This window comes from Syngnathoides biaculeatus, chromosome 7, assembly GCF_019802595.1.
Source record: "Syngnathoides biaculeatus isolate LvHL_M chromosome 7, ASM1980259v1, whole genome shotgun sequence".
Classification (NCBI taxonomy): domain Eukaryota; kingdom Metazoa; phylum Chordata; class Actinopteri; order Syngnathiformes; family Syngnathidae; genus Syngnathoides; species Syngnathoides biaculeatus.
In genome coordinates, this window is record NC_084646.1 from 20,217,339 (window position 1) to 20,239,463 (window position 22,125).

Genomic DNA, 22,125 nt, shown 5'->3' on the forward strand with positions numbered 1-22,125 from the left:
GACAATTCAATTGAGTTCCATTCAGGTGGTTCTTTCTCACATGGGTCTGTTATGCAAATGTCCCAAGCTGAAATTCACACAGCCTTTCTAATAATCCAAAAAGACTCAACCCACTCCCCAAACAAGCTATTTGCCTAAGATGCCTGTCGGTTTAGTGTATTTGTTTGCAGTGAGCGTTTAACTCGGCAGGGCATGGAGGATGACAATAGTGTCGCTATGGAGGGGGTAACTCAGGTGTGTGTTTTAGATGGAGGTGTGTGGAGGAGGGCGCCTGTGACAATATCCAGCCATTCCCTGAGTTTACACAGAGCCAAGCAGTCAACCACTGGCACACCTTTCCTCTTGATGGGAAAACAGCAGGTCAGGACTTCATGGTGTTAGCATCCTGCAGAGTTTTTCTTACTTTGAGTTAATGTTGGGAATTATGGTACCAGTGTGAACTTTGTCATTAACATAATGGGTGAAGACAGAGGGAAGAAATGTCAGCAGGATGTTGAAGTTTTAGCTTATCTCCCACCTGACATGGCAGTGTAACTGAAAAGCCAACCCCACTGGCAAAAAAAAACTACATTTAAATGTAAATAAAGTGATAAATGGCAAAGGTTTGAAAGTAAATGTTGATGTCCTTTACACTTTCTTGTAAATCTATTACAAAACTGAAAAAACTTAAAGTCGACCTCTCCTGAAAAAGGCCAACACCAGCTACTGCATCTTCGACGCTATTTCATTCACACAGAAAAGCCCGTAATATTTTTCACAAGCCTTTTTTCATTGTAGAATGGCTGAACTAATGTTAGCGGCAGTGGTCAGCAGCCATAGAAGTGGTCAGCGTGGAGAATTCCCTGTGCTCCATCATTCTGATAGCTGTGTCCAATTGCATTATACTGAAGCAGCAGGTAGCCCTGGCTGCTGGGGTTGCAGTTCTGATGGCCTCGCCCAAATGGCCCAAGGGCTCCGACCAAGGTTCACGGGTCAGGGCCTTGTTCAGACACAGGCTTGGCTCATGGCCAATGGATCAAGCTGTGGAGTGGTGGGCTGACATATGATTTATGGAGGTGCCGGATGAAAATGTAAAGAGGCTGCCCTTAAATCTGGCTGAGTTTATGTTAAAGTTTCTTTCATCTAGAAACGTGTTTGAAAATATGCCATCTGTTGGTAAAAGTGAAAGAATGAGATGTGATCTCTTAGAAAAGTGATTATCACCTGAGATTCCGGTCCAATGGGACTTTTAAGAACCTTAAAAGTTTTATTGCTATGTAAAGGAAATGTCTCACTGCTCATTACAAAAGTTGAATCTGAGCTAATTCAATACCAAAACAAAGGTGGCTATTGGCTGATTTCAGGCACAGGCCCAGATTAAAATAAAGTGTCTTCAATATGAATTTAAAGACATGTGACTTAACCAAGAGTAAAGGAACTAAAACGCTCAAAATCAATATATTAAAACTAAAACAATGAGTACAGATTCACTCGTGAATAATCATGCAAAGTAAACATTTGGCAAGCTCATTATCTACAGCCAGCTGCTTAATATTGTCAAAGATGTAAATCACGGAACAAAGACGACAAGCTTCAAAATTGACATGACGAAAAACAATGAACTGATGTTTCCTGAAAAAAGAAAAAGTCCTAAGCAATGTCATGAACAGAGGAATGGCCTACCTAGCATGTAGTTGATTTTGGGAGGACACACTTTGAAGGCATGTGGTAATCTATGAGAGTCTGTGATCGTATTCTCCTGCCACAATCACCAGCTGCCATTGGCGTGTGGGTGGACTGTTTGTCTCCCTTCCTCTGCATAGCGGATGCCTATGGCCATGAAACTACGTTGCCCTTTCAGCTAATTGTTTGTGGGTTGCTTTTAAATTTATTGACAGTCTTGGTGATATAGTGCTTCTATTGTGTCCTTTGCCTATTGTGAAGAGCATTAACTATGGCTCCTGCTTGCCTGGTCTTGTGCTCCATGGCTGACCAGGGGCCAGAGAGCAATGTGATGCCCAGCGGGAGTGCCTTGTCAGTGGGCAGAAGAGGAGACCTTTACAGGTGCCTCAGCTCTCCACTTATCCATGCCCTGCTGTTGAAAATTTGTTGTCCCCTGTGGATGTCTTTTTCAAACTGTCAGCTGTGGTGCCCCTGATGGGAGATTTGTTGATATGATAACTCGATTAGGGCACAGAATGGATGGCGTGGTGGCAAAGACCAAGTCTGTAGCTCCCGGGGAGCCACTGACTCCTCTCCTTAACCTCTCCTTGGGAGACCAACGTTCTGCACAAGCTGTGCATGTGGCTTTGAAAAGCCCTTGCTGAGCCACTGGTAATCAGTCTTCTTGCCACAGTGGACCAGTTCCCTAACCAAGTAAAGAATCACTATCCTTTACATAATTGAACTATAGTCACAGGAACACTTCACAGCAAAGAGAAATGACTAATTAAGAGCACTGAATGTGAAAGTCTTAATTACATGGATTTTATTTGAGGATTTATTAGCCAACCTGGCCCCTCTATCTTGTAGTTATTTTCCCTAATTGGCCATGCACCATTTTCCGCTTACCTAAAAAACTAGTTGATTATCCACTCAACTGACAGTGGATCGCAGTATACAGCTTACACCAGAGTTGAATAAAAAGTTATAGACTCTGTAAATTGGTAATTAATTACAAGCCATCAAAGCCTGGCTATTCTGGTTGCCGTTATAGGGATATATGGATGAATCCCAGATAGTCCGCCTGGTATTATCAAGTAAGACTCTAAGGAACTCTAATGTGTTCTTCACACCGCTCCACTTCCGTGGTAAGCTCACGGGTGTCAGCCAGGGTAGCGGTGTAAGCTCTAATATTGGATTTAAATCAAAGGCACTATATATTTTGGGGTTTTTTTCCCACAAGATCTGGCACATCTGCTCAGGTGCAACAGTCAATCATGTACCACTGGAGAGTCAATTAAAGTGAACTTGAATAGAGGGGCATACCTTTGTTTACATTATTTCTTCCTTTCTTTCTTTCATGTATTTATTTCGTCCTGTTCGGCTGTGAGGTCAATCAGAATTGAGGATCTGTATCCCTTTTATCCTGGAACAGTTTTACTGTGTCACAGAGGAGTTTTCAAGCTCCCACTGTGGTTTCTTAGTATGATAATTGATGTTTATTGAGTGCCTTTCATTCAGGACTTAAGGTCCAATAGTTAGGGGAAGATGGATGAAGAACAAAACTCAAGGTGGTTGAGGTCCAGTGTGAAACACGTATCCATAGTCAAGTCATGATTTGCAGTGCAATGTCCAGTGCAGTTGTTGGTAAACTTTGCCTTCTTAAATCCATCGTCAGCGGAACAGTCCACCAGAATGTTTTAGAGGATTTCACGATTCCTTCTATGATGCAAATTTCCCTTTCAGCAGTACCTGCACCCTGCCCCACTGCCAGAAACGTCACAATCTAGTTTGAACCCCTTGCCATTACATTGTTGTCTGGCCAGTTAAAAAGCTTCAAAAAGTTCATGCTTCTGATGTATGAGAGTGTCTACATTTGTGTGAGCAGGACTGCATGAAAAAAAATCATATACTTTGTAAAAATATTGTGGACTAAAAACAATCATCTAATGAATGTTTCACTCCTTTCCCAAGATGCATCGAAATCATAACATTTCCCAATTTAATTTAATTTCATTTCCAATGCTTTACAAGAGTCTTAAATTCACAGATTACTTTTTTCAGCAATGCTAGAATAACCATTGATGTCACGACCCATCGATACGGAGGGAGGATCCAAATGCAGGACTGGGGAGACGCAGAGGTAATTCGGGAAAAATGTTTATTGTTCCAAGGTTGGGGATCAGGCAGGCAGTCAGGTCGTCGGGCGTAGAGAGCAGGTCCGCGGGCAGGCAGGAGTCGGTACACGGGAGATCGATCAAAGATGGCAGGAGTGTCAAAAGAGTCAGGCTTACGGGGTCGGACAGAGAACAGGCGGAGGTCGGTGCACACGGGTTCACGATCAGAGATATGGGAGTTCAGGAACGGGGCATGAGTTGCAACGATCTGGCGAAGACCAGTCGTCCCCTGGGTCCTATATCTACCGGAGTCAATCAGCCAGCATGAGGCGCAAGTGTGCGCCTCCTAATCAGTAAGCCTGTGCGGGAACCCGCACAGCCAGGGCTGGACCGGCAGGACCATGACAATTGATGAGTGAAACAAAATCAGAATAGCGTGTGTTTTTATTTATGTCATTTCATTATCCAAGCTGCTTATCCTCACTAGGGTTGCAGGAAAGCTGGAGCCTATCCTAGCTAGCTTTGGACAAAAGGTAGACTACACCCTGAACTGGTTTCCAGTCAGTCACAGGGCAGATATCGACACCATCACTGAGCTAATTGATCCCACGCTGCCCGCACCAAAGGCAGGCGTGTGTACCACTACACCATCAGTGACTCCCAGTTTTTATCTATCTATTAATTTATCAAATATTTGGTTGGTTAGTCACCACGCTACTTGTTCATGTAGATTAAAAACAGATGGGAGGTACCGTTATGATTCTGGAGGTGGGCACTTTCAATGGTAACCCAGTACATAAAAGGTAAAACAACATTTCTGGACTTGAATGCAAATACACACCTGACAATTTCATTCATCCTTATTTTCATGCATCATCACTCTTAACCTTTTCTGAAAACTGGAATTGTATATTTTTGTATACTATATGCATGCACACACACACAAAATAATTATATAAAATTAGATTTCTACACCGCTTATTCTTATGAGGGTCACGTATGTGCTGCAGCCTATTCCAGCTGACTTTGGGCAACAACCAGTCAACTGACTCGTCACCAGCCAATTGCATAACTAGCCACATAAACTATCCACCTCCAAATTAACAAAAAAGGAACATTTTGACTCTTAAATTAGCCTAACACGCATTTTAGGAATGTGGGAAGAAGCCCAAGTAGGTGGAAAGAACATGAAATCTTCACACAGGAAGGCTGGAGCTCAGATTCAAACCACCAACCTCAGAACTGGGAGAAACATGTGCCACCTCGTACTAAACATTTATAGAATAATAACATTAATGGTAAGTTATGCGTGAAAACTGGAAATCCCCCAAACACACTTTCATACATGGAGACTATTCTAGTTCTGTTGTGGTTTCACACAATGTATTTTAAGTCAAAAATCAAATCTATGACAAAATAATACACTAGGACTAACTTACTTTATAAATAAACCCAATATAAAACATTTCAGTTGACTTTAAATAGACATCCCTTTGCATGCACCTCAATGGAGCCAGACAGGATGTAACACATATGTCTCAGATTAGATGGGCCTATCTATCCAGCACAGCTACAGGAAATATTCCATCTACACCTGTGAGCCTTCTCTGATATTTCACACATCCCACCACCCGTTTCACAGCTCAAGTCACAGGTAGGAATGCCTTCACACAGACCAACAACAAGAGAGCCTGTTGTAATGAGAAATCGTTTTTTTTCTCCCGATGGAGGCACCACGGAGAGGGGAGCTATTCAGTGTGGACCTCCAGGTCACATGAAAGATGCAGAGGGGCTGACCCAACGTGGCATGTTTCAAAGCCCCGATAGACACAAACTAGGGCCAGGGAGTTCAGGTGATGTTTCCTTTTTTTTTTTTTAAATTATTTCCAGTAAAAAACAGCAGCTATGTTTGTCCATGGAAGAGAAAAGGCAGATGATGTCACTAGTTATCCCTATGTGCCTATAGGAAATAGCAGCTTGATGCTTACCATCTGCCCACATCGATGATGATCAGGGGTCCAGTCTATCATTAAGAACAGGAGAGGAACTTATGAGATACACAAATTCCAAACTGTTATCTCACAGGCAAGCTTGAAATACTAGACTTCCCTGCTGGACATTTGTCAGCTAACAGACAGGATTAACTCTAAGTGTACAAACATGCACACAATAGCTCCTTTAATACACCTACACAAGTAGTCTGATATTCTTATAAAAGCAATCAAAATTTTAAAAAAATGGAATCAATTATGAATTCACACTTGGTCGTTCTTGAGGAAGGACAAGTTGTGAATTAGTATCACTAGATCATCATAGAAACCTCCAGGATTACATGGGCCATTCTGGTTGTAGAGATAGTGACCAAGCGACAAAAAATATTGATTTTTTTTTTCTCATTTAATGACCCTGGTCTCTAAATTCAGGACAGTCTCAGACAATGACCACTTAATGTGTTCTACTCATCATGGGGTCGGAGATGGAGAAGTGCAGGGAACAGTGGCTTAATGAGTGAGAGCCTCGATGCCTCAGAGGTCAAGAGTCAGAAATTAGTAAGGAATTTCCATTAACCCATCCTTTTCCTGCACTGCTTATCCTCACTAGGGTCACGGGTGTGCTGTGGTCACATTGACACCTATGATAATCAATCAATCAAACTACCTCAAATATTTTTCGGATGTGACACGCACACGCAGCCACGGAAGAACATGCAAACTCCACATAGGTGAGGCAAGGATTTGACCACGGTCCTCAGGACTGTGAAGCAAATGTGCTAACAAGTCAATCAGCACCGCAAGCACTTTCCCTCACACATTTTTCCCCCCTAGCCTGGAGATGCACAAACTGGACAGGGAAGTCACCAAAAATTAAGTTTTTAAATGCATAAAGACAGTAATATGTTTTATGTATAACGTCATTATATGTGTGCCCACATACAAACTTGTTTTCAACAGACATTTGTATCGGCTGAAGAATTACATTCATCACTGTGAAGGGCACTATCACTGCCTCCTACTATGTGCTCAAACACTTACTGTTGTTTTCACACACGCTCACCACCACCTCAGCACATCGTGTCATGATTTGTGAGTGACGCAAGAAGGCATGTCATCAAATAACAGTGACATCTTGAAAGAAACAGAGGATGTTACAAAACATTTACCCCAAACTCACACTAAATGTCCACTCATCGAATGTGCTTTGCTACTGATACTGGTCAAGAATGTGATACGAATATGGGCATAATAGCTTATACCACATCCGTTATTGGAATGGCACCGTTTTTTTGCAACTATTCTTACTAACTGCAGGCAGCAGTTATAAATTATGTAATAAAATATCCTGAAGCATTTGAATTTGCTGGAGATTAGTGGTAGAGTGAACTGAATGAAGGTGGCGCATTCTCTCCACAAAGTCCCTGTGTCAGTCTGAGGTTAAAGTATAGTATTCACCTTTAAAAGGAGACCTTCAATTAATGGGTCTCTCTTAACAACTACTTCTCATGGACAACATTGAACAGTAGGACTAGCCTGAAGTCAACTATCAAAAGCATGTGAAGGACATCACACAATTATAAAAGTCAAAACAAAAAAAAAAGTGAGGGATGCACCAAAGGGTGTGTGTGCGTGCATGTGTGTGTTGAGAGGGAGCATTGAGTGGTTGTTATGGATGGACGAGTTGAGGCTTGTCCTCTAACAGCCACATGTTCTCTATTGTTAAGTCGACTCCTTTCCTGCCCAGAGATCAGTGTGACCTGTCTAAAGTCACCCACTTGCTGTCAGACTTCAGAATGACAAGTCAGGAGGGACTGCATTGGGGGAGGCAGAGGCCAGCAAATAACATTGTGGCATTTCATGGAGCAGAGTGCAAATATTTGCATGTTTATTTCAGAGTGGGGGTCCGTGGTAATGCTTAAGAATCAAGAGTCCTCTGGAGGTGCCTTAGAAAATCCAGCATTTAGCCAGCAGACAGAGTACGCCTGCATCTCTTACTTGTACTGACATTACAAACTAACAGCGCCAACAGGATTCAACAGCACAAGAGTTGACTCTGCACCACTAACTGAAGCCATCAATCAGCCAGAAGTTGACATGAGGTTCGTATGTGGTGGTGGTGAATGTTTGGGTGGAGTCGGCGTGATGGACAACTGCCCCTCCTTTAACCCCAGCAACAGCACCTGCTTTGTCTGTGGAAGCCACTGACACATGTCCTCTCCTGTGGGTTGCATATTCAGAGCCGTGAGACGCCAAACACTTGGATGACTTTTACCTAAGGTGCTGATTGACTGACGGAAGGAGGGGTGAAGACTAGAAAGGAACCAAAGTGGAGAGCATTAACTCTTACAGGGCTCCAGAGAAGAAGGTATTACAGGTATCACCTCGACCACAAATATGTGCATGAGTATAGGCAATAAAAAGAAAAAGCAAACTCCTGATTTTCTCAGCACGGTAGGAGGGGCTAGGATGTTTGCGGCAAATAACATACTAATACTAATATGTGCTAAGCAGAAGAACTAGCCAGCTGTCAACTTTACAGCTGCAACAGACGAGCAGAGAAGAAGTCGCCAGGGCAAGGCGGCTTGACAGACCATGGGCGGGCAGCTGTCAATCACGCAGCTGATGAAGGCCTCGGGCACACCTGTTAGCCTTTGAGTCTGGTGACCTTTTAAATTGGGGAAACAGCAGTGGTGTAATCACTACAGCTGGAAGGGGATATTGTTATTCTGCATTTCAAAAGGACCCTTGGTCCCCCAATATAGATCGCCAGAGCGATAGTAGGGCAGGTGGGTAACTCAAAGACTTGGTTGTTATTCTATTTTATGGGCCTTCCAAATAGGCCTCGAGGCTCACCAACCCTAGAAATCTCAATGAGAGGCTACACCTCTCATTAACATCATGAGACAAAGGTCTGTAAATACCCCAGAGGTTGTAGAAATTAAACTCAAACCTTTTCTGAAAAAATGTGAATCTAAATTTGCACTAAACCATGCAGCACGTCTTGTAGGACTTCAACTCGGTAAGTATCAAACTCCTCAAATGATGAAATTCATGATTGATTCTCACTGTCTTGCTTTTTGCCTTTTTTTTTTTTTTTTTTAAACACAAACGATGACGTGCCTTTAGGGATGAAGTCATACGAAAAATAAACATCCAAAGTAGGAAAACTATACTTATTCTCTTCGTTGAGTAGACATTTTTGCACTTGTTGAAGGAATTTGGGAATTTCATCATCGACAGTCCATAATATCATCAAAAAGTTGAGAGAATCTGGAGAAATCACTGCATGTAAACAGAAAGGGTAACAAACCAACACTGAATGCCTGTGATCTTCGATCTCTTATGTAGCATTGCATCAAAAACAAATAGTGTGTAAAGGATATCACCACATGGGCTCAGGAACAGATCAGAAAACCAATGTCATTAAATGTAATTTGGCGGTGCAACTTAAAACTCTACTATGTAAAGCAAAAGCTATTTATCGAAATTTCGTCGGCTTCTCTGGGCCCGAGCTCATCTAAGATGGACTAATTCAAAGTGGAAAAGTATTCTACGATCTGACGATTCCACATTTCAAATTGGTTTTGAAAATTCTGAATGTCGTGTCCACCGGGCCAGAGGAAAAGAACCATCCGGAATGTTATGGACGCAAAGTTCAAAAGTCAGCATCTGTGATGGTGTGGGGCTCTGTTAGTGCCAATGACATGGCACTTACTTACACATCTGTGAAGGCACCATTAATGCTGAAAGGTACATACAGGTTTTGAAGAAACCTATGAATTCTGCAATCCAAACAACATCTTTTTCATGGATGCCACTGCTTATGGCACAGCATTTAATGAAAAGAACATTTAGCCAACAGTAAAGCATGGTGGTGGCAGTGTGATGGTCCGGGGCTGCTTTGCTGCCTCAGGACCAGGACAACTTGCTGTGATTGATATAAGAATGAATTCTGCTGTGTACTGGAAAATCCCAGAGGAGAATGTCCCGCCATCAATTTGTGCCCTCAAACTAAATTGCTCGTGGATCATGCAGCAGGATAATGATCCGAAACACAACAGCGGGTCCATTTCTGAATGGAAAAATGGAAAATGGAAAAAAAAAAAAAAGTGGCCAAGTCAAAGTCCGGACTTAAATTCATTTGAGATAATGTGGTGTGCAGTTCACTCTATAAAACGCTCCAGTATGGCGGAGTTCAAACAATTCTCCAAAGAAGAGCATGACAGAATTCCTTCAGAGAGATGTGAAAAACTCATCGCCAATTATTGCAAACGCTTGATTTCAGTTATTGCTGCCAAGGGCGGCACAACCCTTGATTAGGTTATGGGGTGCAATTACTTTTTCAGAGGGTCAGAAAGGTTTGGATTTGTGTTGTGCCTTGATGAATTGAATTGTCATTTGAAAACTGCCTCTTACATTTCCTTGGGTTGACTTTGAGTGACATTTAAAATTTGGTTTGATGATGTCAAACGTGACTGCGATATGAAAGAAAAATCAGAAAGGGGGCAAATACTTTTTCACAGCATTATATGTGTTAATGATTGTTTGTCTAAAATGGCCCCTGCAATTGGCTCGCAAAGTTCCGAGTGTAGAGTCATCTGAGACAAGTGGCAACACACCCACAACCCATGTCAGGATAAGCGGTACGGAAAATGGATGCATGAATGCAGTCTTTTTGCTTATAAGAAAAATATCACTGAAAACAGTTATTCTGAAAGTGTGGTACGAGTATCACTCGTTGAACAGTCTGCAGGCACTCTCTTTCCTGGTACATGACAGTGTCACTGGCCACATACTGTAAAGGTCAGTTGCATTTACATTCAAATTTCATTGAACACAATATTTAAACAGTTTTTTTAAAATGTATTTATTGAGCTTTTATGTGCAATTCATCTTAAATGAATCATTATTTATCCCTGCTGTAGTGTAGTTAAGTCAATGGTGGTACTCGGGTTGGTAAATGCAGGAAAATGTGTTAGAACCAGTGATTTAAAACATTGCCTGTACAGGTTCATGTTGACCAAAGTTCTACACTAAGACAGCACTTTCCTTTTGCATTATTTTGTCGGAAAAAATGTTTGTTTGAAAGAGTCCCAGAACATTTTTGCGACAGCGCCATTCTGCTCCGTGCCATCAAGTATTAAAATTGGATAATCTGTAGTATTTTTGTTTATTATTAAAATGGAAACATGTTTCTGGATCTTCCTTCCAATGGCATTTGCATTTGGTAGGCCAACATTGTCACGTTAAACAAAGGAACTCTTTCAATGATCACTGAGCACTAGTGAAGAACTGCACGACGAGTGTAGGTGTGGGACTATGAACCATTCGTCCCGTCCACATCTGCACTTCACTTCCTCCTCCACACATGAGGCAGCTGTTACACTTTGTGAACTTTGATATGCAGCATCCACAATCAGAACCTTTTCCCTGTCACTGGAGTGAAAAATGCTGAAGTGGCCCGAGTCCTCAGGAGCAACGCTTAGCTGGAGCTTATTTTGATTTGGCTTGGCCAAATAAACAAACTAGGACCTCATGGCTGCAGCTGTGGGCCTCTCCCTGGCTAACCTCCTCTCCCCTGAATCCTCCACTCGCACGGGGAGAATGAAGGAAAACAAGTAGGTGGGGGGAACAACCAACCCGGCGCCAAAGCCTGCAGAGGTTAGAAGCGGACCAAATGCTTCTTATAATCTGTCGGGTCTTTCCCACGCCTGTAGGCCTCGTGTGTGTGCGCGTGCGGCATGCCTGCTTGCCACAAAATGTTCACATCTACAGTCATCCTCCCACTTAGGGAGAGGAGGGGATGAAATTTAGCTTCCCGCTTTCAGGGTTATTCTGCAGATTTCTGTGCAAAGACTAAGGTTTAAAAGCAGGAGGGAGAGAGGAATCCATCAGGTCTTCTTTAAACCCACAGCTCTCCAAATGGTTTAGATTTAGTGCGTTTGGGGTTTGACAGCTGATTAAATTGGACTAATGGGCCGAGCACGATGGGATGAAGGTCACAATGTGGCTGTTCCTAGAGAGCCACTTATGGGAATAACCTACGACCTTACAGCAAGAAATGAGGCCATGTTGGAAGAACAAACAAACAATTTAGCATTAAATATTTATGTTCGGATCATCTTAGATCAAAATATCTCTCGCATACAACCTCAGATACAGACGTTGCATGAATCAAATACCTTATCTTTTGGACACAAATCTTTACTGAGAACTAAAAATTGGTGAAAAATTCACATTTGTAAATCAATATCTATACTGTTTTTCTAGAAATACACAAAAATAAAGGAACCATCTCCACTTAAATACAGTACTCCATTGGGATAATTACTAGAGCCAATGGTATAATTTATAAATTTACAGTGTCAAATGGGTAAAATTAGCGTATGTTTAAGTAGATGTGAACGTATAGTGTCAATGATGATTTTTAAACAATGTACAGTATAGAAAAATTCTATATTAACCAGTCCAGTCATGTACACCAAAGCTCTCAGCCGCCGACTGAATTGCTCCTACACACACACACGCACGCACGCACATGCACACAAACAAACACATCCTCCACCTCCTACACTTCTGATTACACACACACACACATCCATCACTCTTAATGACTGCTCAATCACCACCGACTGCCTCCCGCACACACTAGCAGATGCAACAAATACAATAAGGAGCATCCTACCAACCTCCTACACACAGCAACATACTCTCACACACCCACACCCACACACACACACCCTGCCTTGCTCCGCTTGCACTCTCAGCCTAATGCAGAGCTGCGTCAGCAATCAGCTCGTGGCGTGTGTCTGTGTTCGGGCCTGCAACATTTCCAGGACCACAGTGGAGAGGGGAGAGAGGGAGGGAGGGAGGGAGTCTCCTTTAGCCTGAAGAGGAGACAGATGGGCTGAGAGGCAGCTCCTGGGCAGGTAGTCATCCCCAGAATGAGGGGGGCGTCTTTTGGGGGGGGGGGGGGTCTTGCCAGGGTGTGCATGCCCTTTAAATTCCTCCCCGTAACACTCACAGAGAAGGTCCAGAGGGGGGCTATTGTCACTAAAGACCGGGCCTCCCTCCTCCCCTGACTCTTAATGCAGAGTTGGTCAATCACAGGCAGATTGCTGCCTACAAACACACCTGCAGGAATGCACTGTAATGAATATGTAATGTGTCTTCAAATGGAGAAGCATCTGCCATGTGAACACACGCAGCCTTCCTCTGTGAATATGGATGATCACTCCAAATTTGCAGATAAATTCACAGAATCTCTGCTAAATCTGATCAGCAGGAACAGCCGCAGCTAATGTTCTGTCTGTCAGATGACAAGAGTTTGATTTATTGCATGCAAAGATGCATTTGAAATCAACAGATGCCCCGGGGGGAAAAAAGATTTTGAGACAGAACAAGGAAAGAGCTCTGACAGAGTTGGGAAGGAAATCTCCACCTGAAACATGAATTCAGTCAGATTTAGCCCCACTTTTTAAAAGTCGACCCAATTAAGTTCCTCATTGATGTTGCTTGTGTCAGGAAATTCTGCAATGCCAGGACAGGCCTGTATGAAACTACCATTTAAAAACTTTGATCCTGCTTGCTGGGCGATTTTCAAAAAATATTCAAGGACCATCTTTTATCAAAGCATACATTTACAACACACATGCATGCTCTCATATAAATATATTGAATTTACCCCCAGGAGTCCTTGGGACCCTTTAAAGGGGTCAAAGTAATCCCCCACTATTTGTCCTGTATTAATAGTTGAAACCATAGATAGCTCTAGCACAAAATATGCTCCTAAAAGAGTTAGTTTCAAACATTTGACCTTACCCTTGTGTTTTCTACGACAAGCCAGGCTAAATTTTGCTCCTCTCATACATAGAAAAAGCTTGACTCACTGAGATGCATCAGTTCAAGACATTTCCTTGACACCATACATTATACTGTACTACATTCCTACTTAGACGGTGTTTTGGCAGAATCTTGTGGCATTACAGAAAGAGCACGAAGCATAAGGTCGGCAACAGTGGCGGTGTCGCTCATTGGTGTGACCGTACACGCTATTGTATAGTTATCCAGTGTTGCTAATTTCAGTGTAATGAGAAAATGTGGATTATCCGTAGTCAGACCTCTGATAAAGGAATTTGGAGGAATCTCTGTGTAGTAGATTATAATCAGGTTTTCCAGTGGCCCCTGTTTGGGAATAGCAACAGAGTTCTGTTTCAAATCTCCATGAGTCGATGCACCCCTGAGAATCCTCTCTTTTTTTTTGTTTTAATCGGAATTACATAAAATGTGTTCATTCTGGTCCACGCTGCCAGTTAGTGGCTATGCTCGTGCTCCTGATAAATGATAGAGTTAGAGTATGCAACAGGACAACTGCGAGATGGTGCAAAAGCGTTGTGAAGCAGAGATGAGATGTGCTGTGCTTGCCAGGGACTCCGTCTGGGCTCAGTGATGAGCCTGATGGCTCCGTGTCAGTGTCATTATGTGGGTGCGTGTTCGGGAGCTCTTTCAGCCCAGACGGACGTGACACACACATTGAAGCGTGTGTCAGGATGCCACCCACGCCCGACGGCAGGAGAGTGCCAGGCCGTGACACACGGAGCGTGGTGAAGTGACAAATTCGACAAGAGATGGATTGGTGCCTTCCCGCCACATGTCAGTCACGTCTCACTCTTTTCTCTCAACTTGGCCGCCCACTCTTCCTCCAGCTCCGGATAGGAAAAACATTGGCGTTTCACATAAACACAACGTAACTTGACCTCCTCGGAGTATCATTTTCCATCCCTAAACGTAAATGTCATTTTTCACATTTAGTGCCTTTGGATGTAAAAACAGCCTAGCAGTAACAGCAGTAAAAACTGCCGCAACGCCAGGAATGGTTGATTTGTTCCTCCCTAGCTCCCTCCAACTGTGGATTGACAAGCTTCACTTCAGGTCTTCTTTCTTGTCATCCTTGGGGTGTTCCAAGACCTTGTGTAAACCCTTAATCACCTTAATGAACTGTTTAGTCCAGGTGGGAAAGTCAACACGAGGCACACTCAAGCAACTCTCCAGAAATAAATCACAGCAGGCAGTAAAAATCAAGAGGAGAGTGAAGGAGGTCAAGTGTGCCAAATTTCAAAATAGACACCCAATAAAAAGAGCAAATCTGGTTTACACATTTCAGCTGAAAAAAAAAATACTAGCTTTTCCTGGGGGACAGAGCAATCACCAGAGCTCACTGGAATCTGATCTCTCTTCATGCATGGGGATTTAGTGCTACTAAATCTACAGAAGCTATTAAGTCAGTCGATTTTTTTTTTTTATTGAAAGTATGTATGTGATTTATTGGGTCACCTGTCTAAGACATTGTTTCTCCTCTAGGACATCATATGACTTCTTTTTCAAACAGCATTCTTTTAAACAGCCATTGCTGAAAAGGTGATAACACTGCAGCACCAAAGCGAGTCATTAACCCAACTATGAAATTTCCCATTATGACAGCATTAAGCTAGAGAACTTTAAGACAAAGTTACATGGTTGTTTTAAATAACATAATATTCTTTGTTTTATGTTTAGTTCTAGAGTAATGTTCAACTGGGAGTGGTATTAAACAGCTTGAAGCCTCCTTTTTAAAGAATAGTTCACCAAGTTCCAAAATGCTGCCGTTTATGAAATTAATTGAACTCACCGCCACCATACGACACTAGAATCTCAAGATTTTGCTCGCCGGTATAAGTTAAGAAACTGTGGACAAAGGAACTCCGCGACTTAGCAAGGAACACAAGGAAATTGGGTCCGTTGTATCTCAAAGCACAACGGTACTTCAAATTAACTGATAAAGTTTTGTCGTGGAATGTAATTCCTTTTAACATCCTGTATACATTTATTACACGGTAACTTCAACGAGGGTCCGGAAGGTTCCTCCAGGATCATTTCATTCCTCCCGGCAGGTAGAGTCTTCCTAGAGCTACATAGAAATCTTTGAGGGGGTAGGATCTGTTGCCAAACCTTGAATAGTTGGCAAACCTATGCAGGTGTTTAGTTAGTCACAGAGCCGCCATTATGCAGCGATACACCGCGCCGCCAGTAAGGTCTAGAACTGGCCAACTGGGTCGCCGCGTTTGCCATATGAGTTGTAAAGTCATGTTTTGCAGAATACATTACAAAACAATCTTGTCTATTTACGATTTACCTGATGTAAACAAAAGCAAAAACCGGGAGAAGAGGGAGAGGAGCACGAAGGGACAGTTGTCACGGTGCTTTTTGGAAGCCCCGCAGCTAGCTATTGTAACCCACTTGGTAATATCCTGGGATAAGCCACACAATTGCTTGCATAGGTTTAAAATCCACTGGAAGATCTTGGCATGCGGCTACCTTTTGTGAAAGATTTTTGAATTAAATTAAAAAGATGTGTTTTGTGTTTGTGAGTGTTGGGAAGCAGCATCTTTTCTGGTCGCCCACCTCTTCTACAGTCAATTAAGGTAGATTCTTCTTCTACGGCCAATTGAGGTTGAATCTTCTTTTTCTATGCTTGCTGAAAGTAAAGTCTCCTTCTTCTTCTTCTACACATTTGAAGCCTCTGCGCATGCCCAAACACGAGACCATCGTCAGGAATGGAAATTACAACAAATTTTTGTAGTGTAAAAATAAATAAATAAACAAACAAACAAACAAACAAACATCAGAAAACAGATCGCAAGGTTTACGGTGCCCAAACAAAGTCGTGGGTTGTTGTCCAGAAAATACAGTATATTTACAGTTCAGTTTTAAAAAAGCAATGTATTTTGTATTAACTGTTATTTCAATAGCAATCGACATAATTGACATGGATATTTTTCCACAATTGCACAGGCCGAGGGGAAAGCTGATCCAACACAGTGTGGTAGATGACGAGAGCTAGCTGGCTAGCTAGATATCTAGCTGGGAGTTTCCAGTCAGTGATTATTTGCTGCAGTGACGGGCACAAAACTAACCTCTTTGGCCACATTACCGTGAAGGATTCTGTTTAAAGTAAAACATTTTAAATAGACTACAAACAAAAACTTTTCCAGAGGATGAAGCTGAAGCCAAAATGTGACAGTCCACTTTGTTGGCAGTCGAGTCGACATTTTTCAAATATCAAAATGGAATTTTTCATTTGGTGAACATATCATTATTTGGAAAGTAAGAGGAGTCAGGATTTAATTCTGTGAAGTAATTTGTTCCTGAAAACACAAATAGCATATTGGGATTTGGATGGCGAACCCAAACCTTACCAACAACATCTTGTATAGATGAATAACTTCACTTGGCTGAAATGAAAACCTTTACACCACACGCTTGCTCTATATTAACCCAAATATGAATCAGACCTCAGCACCAAGACAATCCCTCGTAAATGTGTCCCAATCTATGATTGGACTTCCCCTTCACTCTACTCTGCCCCCTGCCCTTGAATCTCTCCTTCCTTCATCAGAAAGTCTACTGAGTCTACATGGGCCATGAAAAAGCCCTAATCCATTACCTTCCATCAGAGAAGAAAGCACTATAATACCCCCTCATGGGCCACCATTAGCCTAATCCATTGGGGTCCGGCTCCATATGAATGGAAGGCCCACGCAGCTTCACCCCAGTTTGGTGTGGTTGTTCCATCTGAGTCGACACACTCCCACAGAAGGATGAACAACGTGGAAAAGACTAGCATACCAAGGCGTCCCTCAACCAATTCCACCACCACTTGGGTGGTGATGCAGGCCTTCTGTAGGCCTGTCTGGTAGAGCTTGGTGTGGTAATGTGATCCCTGAAACAAACAAGACTTCCTGCTGTAACCCTAAACCACCTTCAAGGGGTTCATATCTGCAAATTAACGCAAATGGGAGAGGCATGCGTGCTAACGTATGAAAATGGCCAAAACAATTCAAACTTCTGCAGAGCAGTCTTTCCCAGACCTTTATTGAGCCAAGCCACATATTTTATATTGGAAAAAAAATCTCACGACACGCCACAAACCTAAATAATAGTTTGAAAAAAAACACTGTGGCCCTTCAGGGCATAGGGCCCTCAATCAATTTGTAACCACCAAACAGGTATTCCTTCTCTGTGTGCTTGGTTCGGTCAGCTTGGGTATACACTACAGGCACTTGTCTCTTATGTTAATAATGACACACAGGCAGCCTGTAGAAGAGGCCTCAAAGTCATTGATTGTGAGGCAAAATGTGCCTCTAAAATTTAGCTTCCTCAACATTTATTACTTTTGTCTCTGGGGATGATGCAGTCAACATGGGGCTTGACAGAACAGGGGCATACACAAGGATCCAGTTCATGGACTTCAGCTCTGCGTTCAACATAACCATTCCCGAACTCCTCTCCTCCACACTTCTCAACTCAGCACCTCATCTGCCATCTGACACACCAGGTGAGGCTGAGGTATGTGATTTGACTGAATGGGGGAAAAAAAAAAAAAAAAAAAAATAGCAGAGGGTCTGGGGGTTGCAAGCATGATCAAAGAATGATCACCAATTTTAAACGTGCAAGTTTTATCAATTGTATTGTGAATGAAATACACCTAGTACATCTATAAATAAATGCTATTCTGTTTTCAAAATGTAGACAATATGATCATTCATTATTTAGGTGCATATCTTTACCCACAAAAATTACAAATTAAACTAAGTAAACTACTAGCAGTGAAAGTGAATTGAATTCAGATTTGCGTCATGGCATGCAAGCGTGCTTTCATAGCATGTTTATCGTATCCATTCAAAAACGTTTTAATTCTTGTTTTTGTAAATGATTGAAACGCATGAATTTGACAAAAATGATTGTCATGTTTCATTATCAGTAAATAATACAGACATTTTTACAAGTAACGGCTTCCGAACTCTCACCTCATGTCTGAGCAAACACAATAAGCCCGTGAGCGCCCCCTTTGACCACTGTGAGCAACATCAGACGTATGCACTGTGGTCAAATCAGTGTCATCCATTGATGCTAGATGGCTCAATAAAGATTCAGATTACATCTTTTACATTCCCATCAGAATATTTTTAAAAACAAGTTTGTGTTTTTGCAAACTTACAATGAAAATGTCAACAAACAAAAAAATACATCGCTAACTCAAGCAAGCCAACTATGAACTATAAATTTGAAAGGTTGCTTGCAACTGTGTTTCATTTTTTTTAACCCACATTGATATCCCTGTCTGTTTTTCTTGGTGTAAAACTGAATTATTGCTTGCAGAAAGGCGGCACGGTGGATCACATGGTAAGCATTGGCGTCACAGTTCTGAGGACCCGGGTTCAATACAGGCCTCGCCTGTGTCGAGGTTGCATGTTCTCCCCGTGCCTGCGTGGGTTTTCTCTGGGCACTCTGGTTTCCTCCCACATCTCAAAAACATGCACCATTAATGAGAATGTGCGACAAGTCCGCAGTTGCATTGGTCTGGATTTTTTTTTTTTTTTATCCATCCAGAATTCCGCCAATAAATGGAAAAATCACGTCTGGGGACATCACTTCATCCACATGCACAATCGGCATCGGTATGTCGTCTCGTCGCTGCACTTCTATTGCTACAGAAATGACTGCGCCAAATTCTGTCGAACTGCTGAGGTTTGCACACGATAAGTCATTGGCCTAATCAAAGACGATGCTGAATCTGCGTATCAACAGGAAGTAAAACAGCTAAAGCTTTGATGCAGCCGACACAACCTGGAACTGAACATGCTCAAGATGATAGAGATAATCGTGGCAGGAGACATCCATGGCCACAGCTTCCCTTCATGCTGTCCAACTGTTCTGTGTCTACCATTGAAACATTCAAGTTCCTGGAAATTACAGTCTTTCAGGAATTGAAGTGGGAGCCCACCATCCTTTAAAAGTCCCAGCAGAGGATGTACCTCCAGCAGCTTCTGAGGACGGACGTATGGCCTGTACAGTCACTGCTGAGGCAGTTCTACACAGCAGTCACGGAATCAGTCCCGTGTTCATCCATCACAGTCTGGCTTGGTGCTTCCATCAAAAAGGACAAACTTCAACTGTAATGGCTAAAATGGACTTCTGGAAAAATTGTCAGTATGCCAACAACCCTTGAGGACTTCTACGCAACCAGAACTAAGACGAGAGCATGCAAAATCCTCTTGGACACTTCACATCCTGGTCACTGCCTCTTCCAGCTCCTTCCCTCAGGTACTGTAGGTGCTATCGATGAATGAAAATTAAAACCATCAGACTTTCCAAGCGCTTTAACTTTCCAACACCATTAAAATGCTTAAGGTAAACTGAATCTCTGTAATATGTTTTTGTTTTTAATGTCTCAAAAGGAGACAGAGGCAGATGTGCTAATCAGTCATCCACAGTGTCTTTTGACATACACTACTTTGCATATAAAGAGGATTTTTATTCCAATATATTCTCTACAACAGGGCTGCCCAGACTTTTTTCCCCCAAGATCTACTTCTCTAGCATCCAGCCTCTCGCGATCGACGGGTGGGGGGGGGGGGTTGACTTTTTATTGTGTGTCACTACAAAAATGCTAAACATATTTATTTTAAAGTAGATTGAGGATTCTTTATGTGTATATGTATCTTTGTGTGTGATGATTTTTTTTAATCTTCTTTTCTGGAGCATCCATACTCATGTTTGTTAAGTTTTCTTAACTCACTGACAGCGCGTTTCCCTATACTGTCGTTGTTTGCACATGCACGGTGAGCTAAAGTAAAAAAACAAAAAATACGGCTGATGTCTTTTTTTTTTTTTTCTCGGCACGCCTTCGCGATCGACGCATTGAGCACCCCTGCTCTACAATAACTAACACACAACACCTCTTTGATCAGCTTAGTAAAATACCTTTTGTTCTCTACATTTGTTCGTTTTCGAGCAGTCGCAACGTCATTTGGAGCTTTATATTGTAACTGAATCCAAACCTCAAGTGCAATATGACGTTTCAGCATCACGGCACTGGACTTACTAGATTCTCTGGAATGCAGAGGATGGAATACAGAAATGTATTTCCATTTCTTTCTTTGATGAACCTCTTTGCATATATGTTTAAAAATAAAAGTCATTGAACACCTTCTGATACATAGGTTTTGCAGTTATGATAGAGGTCATGCTTATTAAACTATTCATTTCAATTGATTTGATGCCCATGACTTTTTTTTTTCCCTTTGGTGATTGTTAGAATGCATGTTGTTTAAATAAAATACTTTGTGTATATTACAGGATGAGCAGGTGGCCTGAATGACCTCAATAAATGGACCTTAGATTTTCTGAAAAATGTATTGTGGCCATTTAAAATTTGTATTTGAGTACGACATACCTGCTGTTTGTACTAATTAATGACAAGTCTAGAGAAAGAGCATTTAATTTTTCTGCCTGTCACACTGATAATTTAGCTGTAAGAACAAAAGGACATTATTCGTACTAAATAATAACTATAGTGGACAAATTAAATGAAGGTAGAAAATTTCTCAGAGCACTCAGATTTGGAACTATTGTGTTTCAAAATATTTAGCAATTTCCTCCATGTTTAGAATGTGGGAGGAAATGATTACCAAATAATTTTATATTTATAAAATAACAAAATAACTACAGAAGGCTTTGGGACTTATTTCTCGGGAGAAATAAAGCACTAGGAACAATGACATAAAGTGGCTAATGACACTATGGAACTTATTGTAAAATGCCGAATATTCCATCCACTATTGCAGTGCGGTGAAGAAAAGAAACTCGTCAATTTCTCCGAAGTTGAAGTTAAGCTAAAGTGTAACCACCTAAGGCTAGAAAATTAACTATTTACCTGACCAGCTAACCAGGTGGGGGACATGAGAGTTACGTCATCCCTCTGATGTGTTGTGAATGTGCGTCACAATATGGAACATCTATATGAAGGAAAACCAATAACCTTTGTCAGTACACATGCATGAGTACAAGAATGACAACGTGCGTGATGAAAATTGTCACCTGAAGAAGTCCAAACATGCGTGAACTGGCTTTCCTCCATTGTTGCGTCTGCTTCTCTTGTCTTCTCACTGCCTCGCGCTGAGCATTAACAAACAACACCGACCTCTAGCGGCGGATATAACAACTGCACCTATTGAGCAACTCAATATGAGGGTTGTGATGGAGACTAAATCAGCATCTGTTCCAATTTACTATTTGTATTTATTTTTCAGTTCATGCACTGACGCAGGAGAGCTCTTCAATTTATTTGAACAGTTTCGTATGATGGCAATCAAGTTCATACATCTCTGCTCATTTTTATTGTACGTTTTTGTAAATATCTGCAGAAGTAAATTATTCATGGTTACGTCCAACAGCCTTCCTAATGGAAAAAAAAAAAAACGAAAACAAAATTCAGTCCATAGAGGCATCCATTATCTCTGCCGCTTATTGTCATGAAGGTCTCAGGTTAGCTG

The 22,125-nt window shown here is 41.9% G+C and overlaps 1 protein-coding gene across 1 annotated transcript in view; it reads right to left on the bottom strand.

The window, feature by feature from the left end:
* her6 (hairy-related 6) overlaps nucleotides 1-21,792 on the bottom strand; it is a 78,099-nt gene extending 56,307 nt beyond the window's left edge. Inside the window, exons 1-2 of the mRNA XM_061825155.1 lie at nucleotides 21,671-21,792; nucleotides 21,507-21,588 (exon numbers count right to left, since the gene is read on the bottom strand). Of these exons, the coding sequence (XP_061681139.1) occupies nucleotides 21,507-21,533 (27 nt within the window). The 5' untranslated portion in view covers nucleotides 21,534-21,588; nucleotides 21,671-21,792. The remainder of the gene's footprint in view (nucleotides 1-21,506; nucleotides 21,589-21,670) is intronic.
* Nucleotides 21,793-22,125: the final 333 nt, after the last annotated feature.